A 19,942-nucleotide genomic window follows, 5' to 3' on the forward strand; every position below is an offset into this window, starting at 1 on the left:
AAATAATCAGCTATCTGTTTAAATCTTAGATAATCGCGAGAGAATTTGTTGTTAATTCAAAATAATTCGAACAATGGAAGCAAGAATTAACGTAAGTTTGTGTATTTGATGAATATTAAAATAGTAAGCAACCAATATTTTCAATTTTGTAGGACAATAAAAAAATCATGAAAAATATTAGCAAAGAAGAATACATGAAATATGTTGCATTGTTTTCCCTTATTATTCAAACAGTTGCAGTTATATATTTCATGAGAGTGTCGAGAATTAAAAAAAGCAATGAGAATGGTCTATATTTCAATACATGTGCAGTGGTAATGTCAGAAATAGTTAAATTAGTATTTTCACTACTTATTATATTTCAAGAAAAAAAATACAGCATTATGGAATTAATACACACTTTAAGGAATGAAGTATTCCACTCGATTAAAAGCAACTTGCTTGTGGGAATACCTGGACTGCTATATGTAGTCCAAAATAACCTACTTTTTATAGCACTCTCAAACTTACCAGGAGCTGTATATCACGTCACATATCAATTAAAAATATTGTTTACGGCAGTTTTATCTGTAGTAATTATGAAAAGAAAATTGTCAAAAAAAAAATGGTTCTCCCTTTTATTACTAACAACAGGAGCAATTATGGTACAACCGGGTAAGGGAAATTCTTCATTAAACCAACTTGAATCTCAAGGAAAAGATGCCTTTTTAGGTTTATGTTCTGTATTGCTCGCGTGTATTACAAGCGGACTGGCAGGTGTATTTTTAGAAAAACTACTTAAAGATGATAATACAACAATATGGGGAAGAAATATTCAACTTGCGTTATACGGAATTATATTTGGGTATATTTGTTGCATTACGGGAAAAGATGGTGTTGAAATATCAGAAAAAGGATTTTTCTATGGATTCAATACCCTCGTATGGTTTGTTATATTGTTACAAGCCATTGGCGGAATAATTGTAGCTGCTGTACTTAAATATGCCGATAACATACTAAAATGTTTTGGTAACTCTATAAGTATAATCATGAGTTGCATATTATCATGGCATCTCGGAGACTATAATATTTCACTTATGTTTGTACTTGGTTCGTGTTTAGTTATTTGGTCTATATTTATATATGGACTTGAATTAATATTCCCATGCACAAACCTGTTTATAAAGTTCAAGTACTTATTAAAAAAAAACTCTAGAAACAACATTGTCACTAAATACAAAACCTTGAGAGAAAAAAGTTCAGAAAATGGGTTTGATTTGGTTAATATAGAAGAAGTTATACCTAAAGGTGTTCAGATGGCAATTATCTCAAATAATGTGTAAAGATGTATAATATCTAATTTAAGAAGCAAGTGGGTTTTAGATTTATTATATATTATATACAACCTAATTTAGGATTAACGCTATAACATACATTTATTTGGAAGAAAATTGCCTAATCCACCATAAGTTAATGTAGTCTAACAGAGTTTATTCTAAAAATAAAAAGAATTTAAACTCGTTACTCCGGTTCACGTTGTTCCTGGGCAGGTTTAACTTTAATGTGATCGTCAATTCTAAGCAATGTAATGGCTGCTTCAGTAGCAAATCTAAGCGATTTAAGTTTATTAATAGTTGGTTCTAAAACACCAGCAGATATATTGTCCCTCACACTTCCATTAATTAGATCTAATCCATAATAACGATATCTATCCTGTTCCTGTTGATTGTTCTTTGCTAATAACAGTGATTCACTTGAACTTTGTTTGTATGATGATGAAAAATTATTCAATTGTCCTTGTTGAGCAGTAGCATGATAAGCTCTAAGCCTTGCAACAAGGTCTGTTGCATCTTTCGCCGAATTAATCGCTAATGTTTTTGGAATAATCAGCAAAGCATCCGCAAACTCTGCAATAGCTAACTGTTCTCTAGATCCGAGAGTGCGAGCGAAATCCTCCAGATATATATTTAAAGCAGCCTCCACCGAACCTCCACCTGCGACATAACCATTTGACTCCAATAACTTAGATACAGCACAAAGAGCATCATGCAAAGATCTTTCAAGCTCATCTAGTAATACTTCATTCGCACCTCTAAGAATAATACTTGCAGCACGATGAGTTTTCGGTCCCAAAAACATCATATAGTCAAAATCGCCTATTCTCTCTTCTCTAACTTCCTGGCACTCACCAAGATATGCAGGGTCAAAACTTTCTTCAGGTTCATCTAAATTTGCCATCGTCAAACAAATAGTAGCACCTGTTGCTTTAGCAATACGTCTCAAGTCAGCTTTCTCAACTCGCCTTATTGCAATACATCCTGCTGAGACAAAATACTTCATGCACTGATCATCTATTCCACCTGATGTTAGTAAAACATTGCAACCCGTAGATAGTATCTTCTCAATCCTTTTGTGAACAACTTCCTTTTCCTCCATTCTGATTCTTGAAAGTTCTCTTGGATCCTCCAACTCTACTCTAATTCCCATCTGCATTCTGTGTTGTTTTAACGGAAAGTCTATACAAGCTATTTTTGCATTCTTAACGCTTGTTGGCATCCCCTGGCATGCCCTTCCTGTATGGGACAGTGCATATCCCTGTACCAAAAACGATTCTAATACACTCTTACCGTGTGTCTTTAATATATTTAATGCCTTTACTGGATATTTGAAGTTGCCTGTTATTGGATCCACTGTTTTAATGGTTGTTATTGAATCAACCACCAATTTTCCAAAAAACTCCGCATCTGCTCCTGCTAATTTTGAAGACAATACTGTTGTTGCCACATTCAAACAACACTCTTCTGTTATCGTCTCATTTATTGAAAGAGAGTCAGAAATATACCTCACACACTCTCTTAATGCTAATTTATAACCAGAAATTATATTCGACGGATGAGAACCACTATTTACCAAAGATGTACCACGCTTCAGTAATTCAGCTGCCAATAATACCACCGATGTTGTACCATCCCCAACCTCATTATCCTGTAACGTACTCAAATCCACCAAAATTCTTCCTGCTGGATGTTTAACTTCAAGCTGACTAAGTATTGTTGCCCCATCATTTGTAACTAAAACCTCACCTATGTCATCCACTAACATCTTATCCAAACCATGGGGGCCCAAAGATGATTTCAGGATGTTCGCTATTGACATCACTGCAGTCAAATTACTTGCCCTAACATCATTCCCATGTTGCCTCTCTCCATGTATCGATTGGTCTTGAGACCCCATAGCCAACATTTTTATTCCTTAATATAAAAGAAAAAGAAAAAAAAGAAAACAAACTTTTCTTACTTTGGTCCTCGGCTAAGCCTTTTTCACTTTACCTAACCCGCTTACTATTTTCACAGCTATTAATGCCGGCCTGCGAGACGGCGCTTAAGCAGTTATCTACTGACTAACTAGCATTTATTCATGCGTGGACATTAAAGAAACTAAGGAAAATGCATGTATACATTTATATAAGACCTCTAACATCATAAATACTGCGTTTATATTACTTATATTTAATTCAATTGGTCTAAATTATTCCTGGTTTATTATTTTTCTCACAAAACAAAGCGAGAACAATCACTACTCTCATCAATTCTACAAATTATCTCACCTTTCAACAATTTATCTCACTTCTACTCTTTCTTTTCTACCTCGGAAAAAAAATTTTGAATCAGTATTGTTAATATCTAATCACTTATATCTATCGACAACTATCTATCCTTTCGCTCCATCTACCCTTATCATTTATACTAATTATTTTCCGTTATAATCACTGCTCTTGCTACAATGTTAGAACCTTTCTAGTTAAGGAAATTGGATTTTCAGAATCGTCCGTTGTCATAATCTGATTAGTTTTTAAATATACTTTTAACCCTTCGAAGTGCAGACGAAACAATATTCACGGGAGTTCTAATTAATTCATTTATTGCACCACGACCATTATTGTTCTCATCACTTAATGAAGGTGAATGTAGAGATGTTTTTGGATTCCCAGAACGTACTGGTGTTCTTACATTTAATTCATCATCTTTACTCTTATTCTTCTTTGCAGTCATGCTTGTTGCTGATACTGGAAGCTTTTTAAGCGTCGCTTTTGTATTACTTTGTCCTTTTTTAATTGTTTTTACATTTTTTGTCGATTTTATATTAGAATTTGAATTTTTCATATTCTTAATGATATTGTCCACTGTTTTGTTCTTGTTCTGCTCATTTTTTATCACTTTTTTTGAAGTTGATGACTCTCCTTTCTTAACACTTGGTGATTTGCTTTTCGAAGTATTTGCTTTGACATTCTTGCTGTTCAAAACGCTCTGATTTTTGTACACACTTTTCAAACTTGAGTCACTACTCCTACTTGTTTTCGATATTGTTTTCTTCACGATTGGTTTTTTTGCTGTGTCGGCCTCTTTCAAGGCCTTAGTGACATTTGAATTCCTTGTTTTCTGTTTAGTTGAAACGCTTGTTTTTAAAGTTGCCTTTGGATTTTCTTTCTTAACTGAAACATTTGGTTTTAAAGGTGCTTTTTTTGAGGAGCAACCTGTTGGTTGTAACTTCACAATGAAATTTTGTGAAGAATTTGTTTGTCTAAAATAACTAGTTAATCCCCATATTCATATTGAGTGGAAAAAGAAGAATAGGTAATTTCATGTCACACTCTAACAGAAACTCAGAATCATGCACAAATCTAATTCCTAGTATCACATTCCCCTTTAAATTCTTCTTTTTTCATTCATTTCTAATTACTTACCTTCCTGACCCACATGACCTTGCCTTTGAATTTTTTGCTAATTTTTTACACGCCATATTTAATATATATACTCGCTAACAATCTGCCAATATACTCACTATACAGAATCAATATATATTTAATACAAATACACAATCTCGTGAACGTTGTTTTTTTATATAACTATACAATTACTATTAGAATTTGATTTTCCATTTCTACTTTAAGTCTTACTTTTCAAATACATGCAAAAATATGCCCGCCTGGTGACGGCGGGTAATCCGATCTTCAAGTGGTTAACCACTATATACGACAGAATATATCTTACATGTATTGAGTAAAAGTTCATAGAGATAAAATATATTTCTAATCAATATAGCTAAATTTAGAATATCGTTCTTGCATTTGGTGTATAAGTATCTATCTAGATCAGTAAAAACTAGTTCTAAGAATAACACTAAGTAATTAATTGGATTACAACTATTAGCTTGCTCACATTAATTATCTCTTCTGCTGCTTGCTTAACGTAATCTCGTGCCTTTGGGCCGGTCAAGTCCATGTGTTTTCAATGTGTGAAAAGACTGTATTTCTAAAACACCCAAATAAGGGAAGTTATCTAGGAGGGAAAAAAGTCTAACCAAGAACTGCTTCCTTAAATTTCCCGAGAATGTGAAGCATGATTACAATTGACATATAGGCTAATGTCATTATTAAGACCGTCATTGGTCCGACCTTGAGTCCAGGAGTGTCATCTGTATAGTAACTCAAGAGATTTTGTGCAATATTGTCCTTGCTCGTGCTGCCTGACGAAGCTAGTGCACGACGTTGTCTGAATACAAATTGAGTGTGATTAATTTACTATATACTTATACATTTACCTACCTCATTGTGCTCGACCTAGCTATAGATGCTCTTCCTGCTCCGCCGACCCCTGATGAGCCGTTACCTGCTGAGCCTCCCGTATTTCTTGACTAAATGAAAAAATATTTCAGTCAATGTTATTTGTTCCTTCAGGGAATTGAGGGCAAAGGGGTAATCAAATAATCGAGCATACCCCGTCAAATCTGTTGTCCAACAGACCTACCTGTCCCTGTAGATAAAAAGTAACATACCATGTTATATATTTTAAACCAAACAAAGTACCACTAAATGGGAAAAGAAGCAAGTATATAGGAATAAAGCAAAAAAATAGTCAGATTCGCTTAATTTTATTTTTTTAACTATTTGGAAATAAACAATGTGGTCGTATCTTGGTTATCCCTCGCAAATATATATATATATATATATTGTAAATAATATTTGCGATTAGAAAACAAAAATTATTTATTTTAACCCATTAAACCGCTATATCCATATTATTTATTTAATATTATCCAAGTCCAATAGTTAATTAAGCATAATAGTCATTATTACCACTATTCTATCATGGAATTTATTATTACACCTTTTCCCCCCACCCACCTTGTAACACCCCATAATACAATAGGCGCCTATACCTACTAATTGCCGCTGCTGATTAACTATCTAATATTTGATTAACTTATAAATGCAAAAATGCAAAACCCCACATCGTGGCGGTAACTGTCTGAATTAGATTAAACATATTTTATAATTATTATTTACATTTCACTAGTGGGAGTAGACAAATTCGCTTAGAGAATAAAGAATAAAATAATGTCATTTTCGGTTTATTTAAGCTTTGGTGGTCTATAGTTAATTTCTGAGGTCCTGGTTTTAGGAATTTGTATGGAGTCTAAAATCACTTAAAAGCTGATAAGTATATAGTTAATGAGTTTAATATTATGGAAATAGACTTGAATGGTAAAATCAAAAAAATTGAAAATGTCAAATCGTTAAAAATTGAAATAAACGACTATGATTACAAGTCAATGGAATTAAATGAAGGTGTAATATTAGACAAGGACATGTCAAATAGAAACAATGACACTTCAAGTTTGGTTATGGAAAACGGAACACTGAATATTCTTCATCAATGGGACAAATTCAGTCAATTTGTTGTATTTTGCATCCATGACAGATTCCATGTCATGCTATCAATGAATTGGGTTTCTTTAATATTGCTTGTATTTTTTATATATATAATAATAGCAACTATACTTGCATTTGTATTATTTATATTAACAAATGGAAAGGCAAGTGAATGTATTGGAAGCGATAAATTTGGTAAAATTGAATACTTTTTTTTTGCAATTGAAACAATGTTTAGTATTGGATACGGTTCACCAAGATCGCCTACTTGTTTAGTGAGTAACTGTTTTACACCAATAATGGTAATTACTTGTTCAATATTGAATTCAATTACAGTTGGCATATTTTTTACTAAATTTTCAGATTCAAACTCCAGAAAATGGGCAATTTGCTTCTCTAAGGAGTTGTGTGGCCTTGGGTTTCAAGATAATTTAGAACACAACTATGGTAAAAAAAATAGCAATATAAGAATTAATGAAATTACAAATGATAACTGCCCCTTTGTAATTTCATTTAGATTAATAAACGTTACTCAAGAAGCATTTTTTTCGCCTGAACTTAAATTATTCATTATTTTTCATCACGAAGCTGGTTTATCTATAGCTGAAATTAAATCATTTAAATTGGACGTCCCTCTAGAATTTATGGAAACTCCTGTAACAGTTTACATCTATTCTAATGATATTGATTCGCCTTTTAATAGATTTACACTCAGTGATATTAGAAACCAAGGTCATCTTTTCGAACTAATGGTCTTGCTTAGATTTTTTGACAATAGAACATCTAAGAACATTGAAATCAGAAAAACGTGGAAACTCTCAAACACTTATTGGGGATATAAATTCGCTCCTATCATTAGAAAACCCATCAGTCCCGATGGAACTATGTACCAAGTTGGCATATCAGACCTAAATAATATTGAACCTGTTTTATCTGAAACTTTTTATTAAACTAATGTTTCTTCCTCCTCCAAATTGCTTATAATTTGCAATTAAAATATAATTATAACTTAAACCCAGCCGTTACACACATTTTCAACCCCACACTAGCCATCACACTGCCAGCCTTCTATCTCCTTATATTGGTTTCAAATATACATTTCATTGAAAATACTAATTAAACAGAGCGAATAACAAAACAACTCACGCTAATTTATTAAATTATTAAATATAATACCTAGGTTATTAATGAATAATGTGGATAACTATTGTCCCCTACTCAAGAAAAAAAAATAACCTTAGACTTGTAAATTACAAATTATCAGGAAAAGAGTTAATCCTAAATTTAAATGAGAAAGGAAAAGAAAAAAGAAACTCAACTTTCTTAATTAGAATATTGACCATAATTCTTTAAAATTATTATCCAATGATAAATATTCAAAGTCCTAATTATTTATTGCTTTATTGCTCTCTCATTTTTATACTTGTTATATTTACTTAAACTATTCTATTCGGGCTGCGTTTCTCAATCTATCATTAACATTTAATAAATTCATCATTACTTTTTAATGAATTACTTTCTATTAACGAACAAAGAAACTATACATGAAACCAACATCAACAATCCAACGGTACCTACAATCTTTAAGAAAGCTTCTCTCGGCAAATGCTTAGCACCTTTCTTGAATGATAATTCAATTACCTCTAATTCCGGCAATTCATCACCAGCAACCCCTTGGAATGAAAGTATTGAAGATGGTAACTGAGTAGTAATTGGCGATAATTCAATCTGGTTCCCACCTTGGATAATATATGGAGTTAACTTGTTGCCGTCTACCCTGAAGTTACAATACGAATCACAGTTTAAGAAGGTTGTACTTTTAACCGTTGAATTAAAGACTCCATGGTTACTTCCACTAATAACTAATTCAACATTTGTATCTAATATCAATTGTTGTACCTTCTTCAATGAAGAATCAATTGAATATGGCGAAGCTAAGTACTTATTTCCAACTACAACCGTAAAATCATGATGAATGTCACCATAATGCAGAGTCTTATTCAAGTTCTGAAAGGCTTTCTCTGAAACTCTGTGATCTGGGAACGAACTCGACAATAAAAACGTATCAATAAAAACAAACAAAACTGTACCATCTCTTCTAGAAAGTATATTCGATGTATCAGTATAGTGAGCAACATAATGATAAAAGTAATTCGGAAAACCAAATCTTGGAAAAAAGTCTTTGTTGCTATCATATGTTGAATTATTTCTTTTTAGTAACTCATTTGCATTACCATTGTCCCAATCCGCCTGACCCAATGATACAAAAAATGGCACTTGTAGTGATTTATCTGAATATACATTCTCAAAACAATTCTTAAAGTCAATACCAACTGGAAAGTTATCACCCGGACTGACCAACAGTGAAAATGGTGTTTTTTCTGATTGTTCTTTCAATATCGCCGCTGTTTTTTTTTGACTTCCAGTACAGCCATAGTTTGCTAAAGATGCAAAATATAATTCACCCCTTACAATATCTGAGATGCAAAAAATAATCCCGATGACCAAAGACAATGCTCTCATTTTTATTTAAATATCTTATTTATTCGTTCTTTATCCACAGTATACAGATTGTTCAAAATAAAATTCTCTTTTTTCTCGAGATCACCCAATTTCCTAACTATTTCCAAACAAAAATCGCTCTTCACTTTGTCCAGAATGAAAAAAAAGAGGAAAGAGAGAAATTTTAAAGCCTCTATATTTTCTTTTTTTTTAAAAATTACTAACACAATTATATTAAATCACTCAAAACCTTTTTTTCTCACCAATACTATGTATGCAAGCACATCTACATACATTATTTAACGACATAACGTCTTTACGAATGGATTGAGTCTTCATGTACCCCCTTTATTATATACACAAACGTAATGTCCTCTTAGTATTACTAATTAAAATTACACATATCTCTCATGCCATGTGTTATTACAGTATTAATCAATTAAAATTCTATTATTTTTCTTTTTGCATGCATCTTATCTGTGCCCTGATTTTTTTTATTATTTTTCCTTTATTTTGTAACCCCCCAGCACATTATTAATACATTTGTGTGTGCGAGCCACTTTTTTATTAATAATTAAATTAAGTCTATCTACTGGTATTACCTATTCTGTTGTTGTGTTAGATATTTTTTAATGACTATACCAATTTTGCCGATCAATGTGTCCTATTATAGAGCTACCAAAGAAGTTGATTAATTCGTTCAATTAGGCGTATATTTCAAGTTCTTTTTTTTTCCATACAAATTACGATTTTAGGAGGGTTTGATGGCTGTTTATGAAAAGTGAAACTCACAAATTCATCTGTGACCTCCAATTTCATGAAATATAGACTTTACCTACTTTTGAAGTACTAATTTTTTTCATACTAGAAAATTACTTTTTTCAGTAAAGACATTAAATTGCTTTTCCCCTGAATAAACACTAAATCCGGGTAGTGTTAGTATAGTACAAATTGTAAACATTAATTAGAATCATTTCTTTGTAAACGTTTTTCTACATGATTAATGCAAAGTTTTTGTTTAATGTAAATACTTATCATCCAAGATATGGTGGTTAAACCATGCAAATACTGAGGAAAAATGTCAGAAATAGAAATATCCATTTTTGTCCAACAGTTTATAAGTGCAAATTTTGAATAAAGCTATGAAATATAACTTTTCAGAAAAAAAGTGAATTAATGATGAATTTTCTTTGCTACTACAAATGTTAATAAAAAAAGAAAAGATTAAAGAAGGAAATGCCATACTAACCAACAAAAATAAAATAAAAGAGTATAGATATTTGCCCGAAAACAGAAAACACATAAAAGTAAGGTTAGCTAAACTGAGAAATAATGTAGCCTCAAATGAATCATCGAACAATTTGCTTTATAACATCCATATATTACTACTAAACATACTTTTGTGGTTGAAAAAAGTGATAATTTATATGTTTGTTATATTTTTTTCCCTAATTATATATTCTTGTTTAAAAAATACAAATTTTAGTCATTACTATGGAGAATATGAGCATGACAAGCCTTTATTTAACACTAAAGAAGAAACACAGTATTACCAAAAACCACTTGAAAATATTAACACCAGCGAAAATTTGAATACGACACAAATGAACAATAAATTTGAAGATATTGAGAACAGTATTGTAGATTTGAATAAGAAAATAAGTATTATGATTGAAATGAATGAAGAGAAGAGTAATGACAACAATAAGGTAATACAGAAAAAAATGGATGAAAAAATGAGAATAATCGATGCTAACTTATCTAACATTGCCAGTGAATTTATGATGTTTAAGAGTGGCATAAAGGAAGACCTCAAACATATGAAAAAAGAGACATATGAAAATAGAAAACATTATTTCCAAGATAACTTAAGTAAAACTATAGGTTTATTGAGGAACAATATTACGGAAATAGAAAGAACGAATGACAATTTGAGAATTGAGTTTGATAAATTATACCAGGAAATCAAGCTAATAGATGAAACACAAGATGTATTAAAAAGTATGATATTATCTATTAATAAAAGAAGTGAAAATCAATTGAGTTTGAATCCAACTCAAATTTCACAGAAATCTTTTCACTTCACGAAAGAGATAGAAAACTATATTCAAGATTTGATCCAAATCAAATATGAAATGAAAGGATTTAGTAGAATAGATTGGGCACAATCAAGTATGGGTGGAAAAGTAATATACCCAGAAAAAAATAAATATTGTGAGATAAACGCAAATACCAATGAAAAGTCACCTTTAATTAAAGGAATAATATACGCCCAAAACAAAATATCAAAATACTTCACTAAAGGTGGTACGGACAATTCAAACTATCACATTGTACCCATATACAAAAATAACTGTTTCAAACCAAGTGACCTGATTAACTCGAATATAATAAAAACAACAGGAAACTGCCTACTTATTCCGGTTAATTCAGATATAATAATCGAGCTCTCAACTTTAGTCAATATTACATCAGTTGGAATAGATCACGTTTTGTCACAACTAGACTATGAAAATGGTGAAACAGTTCCGAGAAATATCTCATTTGAATGTGTTCAAACTCCTTTTGAAAAAAACAAAGTCAGTTATTTTACGTACTATTATCCTCAAAATGGCAATAGCCTTCAGGTGAACCCAGTAAATCCAGGTATTGTTTGCAAAAAGGTTAAATTTTCTATAATCTCAAGTTATGGAAGGAGCCATGTGTGTTTGTATAAACTTAGAATTTACGGAGACTTATTCAAAAATGGTATCAAACGAAGGTATGATGGAGGCAATATGAAAGTATTAAATATTTTAATAAATAAGATACCTGGGTTATTAATTCCACTGTTTGAGAATTCTTTTTCATTTACAACAAAAATTCTAAAATTTGTGTTTAAATACATTAGATCATCTTTTGGTTATTTAAATAAGCATAAAATCAGTAAAAGTGACGTCAAAGGCGAAAAAGTGTCACTTGAGACTAACTCCGTTGTCACTTCTAGTGATACAAATAAAAATCTGAACCATGTTCACAATGACTATAGAAATGAGTACTTAGAGTTGGACACTAAATACAACTTTAATAAGATTAATGAAGTAAATGGTAGCAACAGTAATAAAAAAAAACGAGAAAGGGAACTAAAATAAATAATTAATTTAGTGATAGCATGTTGATTTACAGACAAACTAGCACAAGGAAAGTCTTGTTTCCCTTGGAGAATTAATTTCGATATTTATAGTATTAGAATAAATGATGCAATTATGATCATTAGGCAGTCTATTTATATATTCATTCATGAGAATCAGATCTTGTTTAGAAAATATTTTTTTACCATTATCAGAACTTTTGAAACTATTGGCATATCCAACTTCTATAGAACTCGCAAGATTAGCTAATCTTGCATGTTTGTTAAAATCACTAATAAATGAATAGAATATATTCCCAATGAAGCTTAATGTAATCCCAAGAATTTCAAGCAAAAATTTTGTATGGTAATTGTTTCTTTTATCACTAAAAAAAGTCGAATAGTATTTTCTTCTCCAGAGTCCTATTCTCCTCTTTGAGTAATTAAAGTACTCTCTTGTGTTCTCAAAGTAAGAATATAGTGGTCCTAAAAACTTCATTATACTTGCTACTTCCATTAAATCGCTTAACAATATAGCTATAAAATCAGGAAGTGAATACCAGGGTGAGTTTCTTGAATCTATTGTGTTAAATATTGCAAATATTAGTGTTTGAGCCATTTGAATTAACTTAAAATGCTTTCTTGCATCCAATTTGCATTTACATATTGCTATTTGATCACTAACCTTTGAACTAATGACATGTAATTTTTTTTGTTTAAAAGTTCCAGAAGTAACTTTTCTTCCAGCCTCTCCTTGATGTTTGTTTATTAATTTGAGTGAAGAATCACTGTTTTCAAAGTAATTCGCTGGCTTCCCGGAAATCCCAATGATATTACCACCTCTGAATATAGCATTTTTCAAAAGCTTTTTGTCCAAGATTTTCATTTTTTTTCTACTTTTATAACCGTTTTTTTTTATTAATTTGAAGCTTCCTTCCAAGTCTATTCCCATAGATTCTATTTCTTCCACTTGGGATAAATAATCAGTTAATACAATTCCAAACATATTCACATAAAATTCGACTAAAATCACTCTCATTTTCTTAAATGTCTTTTTAACTTCTCTTGAATCTCTCAAACTTTCTTTTTCTATATAAATCTTCGATCCTGGTTCAAATAAACTATTTGTTAATGAAAAACTTATTTCATTTTCACTGTCAATATAAATTGTATTTTGAAGTCCAGCATTTATGGTTTTAATAGAATTCAATTCAATACTGAATTCATTTCCGCACTTTAAGTTTCCGAATTGAGATATCCATAATAGAATGCTCAATATTGATCTTAAATAGAATCTACACATTGCTTCTGTTCTCTAATACAATAGATGAAATATATTAGGTGTCCTTTATTCAATGAAAATCAAAAAATTATTCAAAACGACCAAGCCACACTCATTACACGAATTTTCGCTTTTCAGTTTAATTTTTTTATCTTCACTACATTCAAAAAATTAATAGATGTGACCTTTCTCAATTATTAAACTCTAAATTATTTGCTTTGTATTTCCTGTTTGCTATTCATCAACAAATAACAAGCAATATATACTCGATTTCTGTCCAGCAATTAAAGCTGCTCCCTTCTTTTGTCTTTTCCTCCTACTTTAATGTCAAATTCGTTATATTAATCTTTATATTCCCTACTATAATCTTGTTTTACATGTTTGGCGGGAATGGGTTTTTTACAGTAAAACGAGGTAAGTAGTTCTTAGTGAAAAATGGATTTAAATAAGGTAAACGAGGGGGGAGAACAATAGAGGGATATAATCACACAAAGTTGATATTACTAATATAAACACATAAATGAAAGAAAGCAAGGCAAATGCTCCTTTAAAAAGAAGCGAGAAAAATTATGCCCTGAATGAAAAAAAGCTGGGTCTATACGTATTAATGGGATCAATAATATACATATTAACAATAAAAAATAGAGCAGAGAAAGGGTGGTTGGAACGACAATATTCATGGATTCTTATACTTTTCAGGTCAGGTCCGTTTGGTGGAATGATATTGATGATCCCAAATATGATTTCAAGTTTAAAAATTCAAATACAGAATTTCTGTGAGACAATAGTTATGTATCATTTGAATCCCAATGTCAGTGACATAGCTTTTATTGTAGGGAACCTGTTTCCAGACCTCGATAAGCAGTTCACTTACATTGAGAGTTTGAGAGAATACTTTGTAAAGGGACTTTTCTTTCTGTGTGTAGGAGAAAGTATGTCGGAAATCTCAATGAACTACTCGGAAAATACAGATATTCTATCACTTAGTTTGCCATTTATATCATCTATCCTTCGTTCAGTTGGTTTCGCAATGTTTTGTGTTGGAATTTTAATGGACTTTCAAAAAATTAGAAAAAAAACACTAGTGTTTACCGCCATAATTTCCTGTTGTTTCATTACATGTTTTTACATTACTATGAGACTTATTTGCAATCACTTAATTTTAAATACAGACCTTATTTATACTCATGGAATAATGGGGAGAATTCAAAATACGAAGTTTTTTATTTTTTTCATCACATTTGAGCTCGTACTTACAACAATACTCTTTGTGTTGAGTGTTTTAAGAAAAGTGTTGAATAGTTTTGCATCAAGTCCCTCAAAAATTTCACCAATAGTAGGTAGTTTACTCATTCTCACTTCAGTAATTTTGAGGTCATTCCACATCAAAAGTATGGAATTACCTCATTACATTCCTTATTTTGAAATTGGTCCGCTAGTTTGGGGGTCCTTTATATTTATTCATTCAATTGCCTTTTACATAAGGTACGAATCTCCGAAAAATAAATCGGAGAAAGTTTCCAATACTATCCCAAACAATAAAAAGAATCTCTGATAGTACCCTACCTTAGCTTTAAAATTCAATTATTAAGAACTTTTTTTAATGAAAAAATCATTGACTACTCAAATAGCATAAGGTTACAATCTTATTCTTCCGCTATTGCTAATGTTCTGAACCATCTTTTCTTTGCTTCCGAGACTTAGTTCCAAAATTAAACACTTCGCGTCAAATTATACTTTGAAATAATAAAATCAACACTGTGCTTAATCTTAACACAAAATAGCACTCCAATCTAATATTTAGGTATTGCTTTTCTTTCCTACTAGGTATCGAAGATCAAAAAGCCCGCCAGGCTAAGTGGAATTCCTAATTGATAACTATATACACTTGGATTTATTTTAACACAATACTAAAGGTTTCATTGAATTTTTCTACATTAATGTTATAATGAACTTCGATGATGGATTAAGTGTACAGGAAATGTCAGTTAACAATGGTGAAATGTTGATTAGTGAAACCTCTGATCAAACGGAAAAGTTGGAATTAGAGAAAGGTGAAAATAAACTCGATTCAAAGTTAAATGAATTTGGATCTGAATTAAATTTATCATCTCCTTTTGGAATGCGCAGTAACGATGAAAACAGTGAAATCTCAATATTAACCGAGCAACTTGCACGAGAAAGAAACGAGAATGAGAGGCTTCAGGAGAACATAAATGGGTTGCAGGAATCTCTTGTAAAGTGTAAACAAGAATTACTGGAGTACCAAAAAAGAGCCTATGATTCAGAGATTCTCTCAACACGCCATCAACACGAATATAAAGTGTTGGAACACGAAAAGAATTCACTGCAAGAATCGCTTATGAAACAGAAAGACGAGACAAGTATGATGGAAAGCAGATTAAAAGAGTTAAATGCATTAAAAAATAATAATTTGCTTGAATATACGAAAAAAGTTAGTCATTTGGAGGTGTCTTGCCGTGATTTTGAGCATAAGATTTCAATACTTCAAAAAAGTAGAGACGAACTTGAAACAGAACATTCAAAAATATGTGATGAATTAAGAAGGGTTAAGTCAGAGCTTGAATTTGCTAAAGGACATTATGAGGAGAAAATAAAGATAAAAGAAGAGTCTATTAAACTAAAAGAAGAGCAAATTAAACAAATTCAGGGGCTTTTAGATATGAGCATTAGTACGGCTCAAAATCTTGAAAATGAAATAGAACAGTACAAGAAGAATCAAGAACTGAGTCGCGTTGATAGCTATAAATATAATACTAATGGTGAATCAGGATTTTCAGGTGAAAATCCTTCTGATGAAGGCAGACAACTAACGGATGTACAAGCAGCAGAGTTGCTTATTAAAATATTTGGTGAACAGTTTTTAGATAGTGTTTCATCTTTAAATGAAGTTGAAAACACTAACGACTCGAACAACATTGGAAGCAGAAGGATATTGATTGATTTGCTTACCCAAATAGAGGACTATCAACAAAACTTGGAGCAAAGTCGAAAAGAGATTTATACACTTAGAGAAGAATTAAAAGAGTGTCAACATCACTTAAAAGTAACGGTTCCGGATTTTGAATTGACTAGACAGAAGTATGAGATGTTACAGGCTGAAAATAACTTTGCAATAGAGCAACTGCAATCACTAACACAAGAAAGAAGAATATTGATGCATCAAATATCGGAGTATAAGACTCTTTGGGAGCATGAAACAAACAAAAGAGAAATATATGAAGAACAATGCAAAATGATTACTTCAAAACTTAGCATGTTTGCTTTGAATGCGGAGAATAGAGATGATAGTCTTAGCCGTGAAAAAATTAATACTGAGAATGGAGGAAGTAGTAGTCCTTGCAACTCCAACAGCTTATTGAGCCCCACTTCAGCGACTGGAGTATACGACGATATAGTTGAACAAAACACTCAATTAAAGTTGCAAATATCAAGATTGATAGACGGCATAGAAATGGAAAGTCAGATCCAGGTTAGAAAATTGAATTTAGAGATTTCTTCTTACAGGGAACAGTTTTCAAAAATGAAAAAGGAGAGAGATGAATTGGTTTCACAGTACCAAGAATTAATTAAAAAATTGGAGGACGAAAATAACTCTTTAAAGAGTAAGAATTTGGCCAATTTAGAAGAAGGGAAGGAAAATAAGGAGAGATTAACCAGAGAAAGCGACGATTCAAGTGGCAATGTTGTAAACACAAGTACTTTTATTAAACAATTTGGTGAGGTAGCAGAGGTATGCAAATCTTTGAGCGAAAAACTTACAAACGAAATAGAGCAGTCTGCTCAATATCGTTCGGAGCTTTCGAGATATAAAGCTCAATGCGAATATATGGAGAATCTATGCGAGAGGAATAGAAAAAGAATGGATGAACTTTTTGAGGAGAGGGATCAATTATTCAAGCAGGTCAATGATTTAAGAAAGATTGAGGACTCGAAAGAATTAGAATTAAATAGTTACAAAGAGAAAGTATTGAATAAGGAATCTGAAATAATGGATATAAGGAGGGAGAATGATCACCTTAAAAACAATATCGGAAATCTAAATAATTGCATTTCAGGGCTGAAAAATGACATAGAATTGACAATAAAACAAAGAAATCAGGATAATGCACTACAAAGGGATTTAATAAGTCAATTACAGGGCGAGTTAGAGGGAAAATATGTAGAGATAAATAGTATGAGGAAGTCACAAGATTTAATACTTCAAAGAGAATTTGACGAGTCTCAGAGACTCAGACAACAATTAAAGAGTGAGTACAATAAATATCATGATCTAGAAGTTAAATACAAGGAAGTGAAATTGGAAAATGAAAATTTGAACAAGAAGAATACAGAACTTGAAAAAAAGTTAAGTGATAATACCTCTGTTTTGGGTAAGATTGAAAACAGCGTAATTTCAAATACTGAGAAAAATATCATCAATAGTAAAGAGAGGATCAGTATTTCAATAGAAAGTGAAAATGGCCAAGAGGATATAAATAGCATAAAGTCATCACTAGAGGAAAGTAAAAAACTTCAAAATTACTGGAAAGATCTCGTTCATTCAACTGAAAAACAATTGGAGAGTAAAATAAATGAATTAAATGAATTAAAAAACAAAGAAGGAGCGTTAAGGATAGAATTGGAAGAAAAAATCGAGTTGATTAATAAAATAGAACAAGACAACAAAAACGAGCAGCAAAGATTGAATGAGAATATAAAAACAATGACACTTAAAATTTCTTCAATAGACGAAGAGATTATAAAAAGAGAGACTGATTTAAGAGAAAATCTTTCAAAAGTATGCGAGGAGAATTCTATTTTGAAAAAGGAAATAGAAGAAAGTAAGCAAATCGAACAAGATTTAAGAAGCCAGTACCAAAATATAGTTCGAATGCACAGCGTTGATATAGAAAGATTGCAAAATTCAAATAAACAGTGCATGGAACTCAAAGAGGAGATTAAAAAAATAGTGAATGATTCAAAGAAGACTGAAGATGAAAACACTAATCTAATAATGGAAATGCAAAACGATATAAATCAATTAAGACGTCAACTGGAATTGTCCATACAAAAGTGCGAGTCAGCTAAACTAGATAGTGAAAATTACAAGGACTTATTGATAAAATTAAAAAATGACCAGAAGCTTCCTCAGAATTACGAAAAGCTACTGGAAAATGAACTTCCTTCTGAAAGTGTTGAAAAGGAAGACAAAGTGAACACACTGGTTCAATCCTCAAATATTGGAGTAAATTCCTCGAATTCAGCATCACTGTTGTTAATGAGGAAGGTCCAAACGCTAACAAACAACTTGGAGGAAATGGATTCGAAACTAAATGAATCAAGCATTGAAATTCAACGTTTGAGTTTTGAGAAAAATTCATTAAGAGATGAAAATAAATTACTACAGAAGAGACTTTCAGAAGAATTGGAAAGAGTCACCGAGTTTGCAACTAAGGCTGAAAATAATGAAAATACACTAATTAGACTTGGTGAACTGGTAACATTAAGAGAGGCAAATGACAGATTGAGAAAGGAGTTAATTAACGCTACGGAAAGATATAATAACGTTGAAAAGAAATTTGAATCAGAAACAAGATTAATTGACCCATTAAAATGCGAGATTAGAAAATTAAATGCAGAAATAGACGAGCTGAAGTCACAGTGTGAGGAAAAATCTGTATTGAGTAAAACATGGGAAGAACAATATAATAGGATATTAGTAAGTTATGGTAATATTGATTCAGATGAGATTAATAAATTAAAGTCGGTCAATGAGGAGTTGAAAAATACGCTGGACATCAAAAACAAAGAATACGAAAAATTAAAATTAGAAAAGCAAAGTGAGCATGTTAGCAATGAGGAACTGCAGTTAACGAAACAACAAATGGAACAACTCAGAAAAGTATACATGAGTACGAACCAAAAACTCAAAGAAGAGAGGAATAAGAATACAAAACTAGAGAACGAAATAAAAAAATTAAATGTCTCGGCTGACATTTCAAGCAATCCCAATACTAATAAATTGAATAATAACGATGTCAAGAATGTTACACAAGCTACGAATAACTTAGTTAACTTGGTATTGAAACTCACAAAATTCTCACTTTTAAAGCTTGAACTAGACAAAAATAAGTCTCTTAATGCAAGAGAATGTATAGACGATAACAACGAAGACATCATACCTTTAAAAAAGAGGCCTATTTTGATTAGTGTTGATAAACATAGTGTAAATAATAATACAACCCCCCCCAGTAATCAAAGCAATTTACATTAGGTAGAATATTAGTAATTATTGTTCTTGTTTCTACACAAGTCATTGTGAATACAAACTCTTTACTCAATTCCTTTTTTTTAC

At 31.4% G+C, this 19,942-nt stretch overlaps 10 protein-coding genes across 10 annotated transcripts; 5 read left to right on the forward strand and 5 right to left on the reverse strand.

Moving 5' to 3' along the window:
* Positions 1 to 167: 167 nt before the first annotated feature.
* On the forward strand, positions 168 to 1,322 carry FG379_003105 (nucleotide-sugar transporter; the record flags this gene model as incomplete). The annotated part of the gene is made up of 1 exon (XM_067328763.1): positions 168 to 1,322. One exon carries the CDS (start codon positions 168 to 170, stop codon positions 1,320 to 1,322), a length of 1,155 nt encoding a protein of 384 aa, XP_067184903.1.
* A 178-nt stretch (positions 1,323 to 1,500) lies between these two features.
* Positions 1,501 to 3,222, reverse strand: FG379_003106 (t-complex 1; the record flags this gene model as incomplete). The annotated part of the gene is made up of 1 exon (XM_067328764.1): positions 1,501 to 3,222. One exon carries the CDS (start codon positions 3,220 to 3,222, stop codon positions 1,501 to 1,503), a length of 1,722 nt encoding a protein of 573 aa, XP_067184904.1.
* A 602-nt stretch (positions 3,223 to 3,824) lies between these two features.
* On the reverse strand, positions 3,825 to 4,779 carry FG379_003107 (uncharacterized protein; the record flags this gene model as incomplete). The annotated part of the gene is made up of 2 exons (XM_067328765.1): positions 3,825 to 4,560; positions 4,724 to 4,779. 2 exons carry the CDS (start codon positions 4,777 to 4,779, stop codon positions 3,825 to 3,827), a joined length of 792 nt encoding a protein of 263 aa, XP_067184905.1.
* Positions 4,780 to 5,335: 556 nt separating this feature from the next.
* Positions 5,336 to 5,817, reverse strand: FG379_003108 (uncharacterized protein; the record flags this gene model as incomplete). Its single annotated transcript, XM_067328766.1, has 4 exons — positions 5,336 to 5,531; positions 5,585 to 5,673; positions 5,757 to 5,792; positions 5,815 to 5,817. 4 exons carry the CDS (start codon positions 5,815 to 5,817, stop codon positions 5,336 to 5,338), a joined length of 324 nt encoding a protein of 107 aa, XP_067184906.1.
* Positions 5,818 to 6,504: 687 nt separating this feature from the next.
* On the forward strand, positions 6,505 to 7,641 carry FG379_003109 (uncharacterized protein; the record flags this gene model as incomplete). The annotated part of the gene is made up of 1 exon (XM_067328767.1): positions 6,505 to 7,641. One exon carries the CDS (start codon positions 6,505 to 6,507, stop codon positions 7,639 to 7,641), a length of 1,137 nt encoding a protein of 378 aa, XP_067184907.1.
* A 562-nt stretch (positions 7,642 to 8,203) lies between these two features.
* On the reverse strand, positions 8,204 to 9,214 carry FG379_003110 (acid phosphatase; the record flags this gene model as incomplete). Its single annotated transcript, XM_067328768.1, has 1 exon — positions 8,204 to 9,214. The coding sequence occupies one exon, from the start codon at positions 9,212 to 9,214 to the stop codon at positions 8,204 to 8,206; it is 1,011 nt and encodes a 336-aa protein (XP_067184908.1).
* A 1,406-nt stretch (positions 9,215 to 10,620) lies between these two features.
* On the forward strand, positions 10,621 to 12,324 carry FG379_003111 (uncharacterized protein; the record flags this gene model as incomplete). Its single annotated transcript, XM_067328769.1, has 1 exon — positions 10,621 to 12,324. One exon carries the CDS (start codon positions 10,621 to 10,623, stop codon positions 12,322 to 12,324), a length of 1,704 nt encoding a protein of 567 aa, XP_067184909.1.
* A 39-nt stretch (positions 12,325 to 12,363) lies between these two features.
* FG379_003112 (uncharacterized protein) lies at positions 12,364 to 13,605 on the reverse strand (the record flags this gene model as incomplete). Its single annotated transcript, XM_067328770.1, has 1 exon — positions 12,364 to 13,605. The coding sequence occupies one exon, from the start codon at positions 13,603 to 13,605 to the stop codon at positions 12,364 to 12,366; it is 1,242 nt and encodes a 413-aa protein (XP_067184910.1).
* A 499-nt stretch (positions 13,606 to 14,104) lies between these two features.
* Positions 14,105 to 15,139, forward strand: FG379_003113 (uncharacterized protein; the record flags this gene model as incomplete). Its single annotated transcript, XM_067328771.1, has 1 exon — positions 14,105 to 15,139. One exon carries the CDS (start codon positions 14,105 to 14,107, stop codon positions 15,137 to 15,139), a length of 1,035 nt encoding a protein of 344 aa, XP_067184911.1.
* Positions 15,140 to 15,532: 393 nt separating this feature from the next.
* Positions 15,533 to 19,861, forward strand: FG379_003115 (uncharacterized protein; the record flags this gene model as incomplete). Its single annotated transcript, XM_067328773.1, has 1 exon — positions 15,533 to 19,861. One exon carries the CDS (start codon positions 15,533 to 15,535, stop codon positions 19,859 to 19,861), a length of 4,329 nt encoding a protein of 1,442 aa, XP_067184913.1.
* Positions 19,862 to 19,942: the final 81 nt, after the last annotated feature.

The sequence above is a fragment of the Cryptosporidium bovis genome (assembly GCF_009768925.1).
Source record: "Cryptosporidium bovis isolate 45015 chromosome Unknown contig_6, whole genome shotgun sequence".
Classification (NCBI taxonomy): Eukaryota; Apicomplexa; class Conoidasida; order Eucoccidiorida; family Cryptosporidiidae; genus Cryptosporidium; species Cryptosporidium bovis.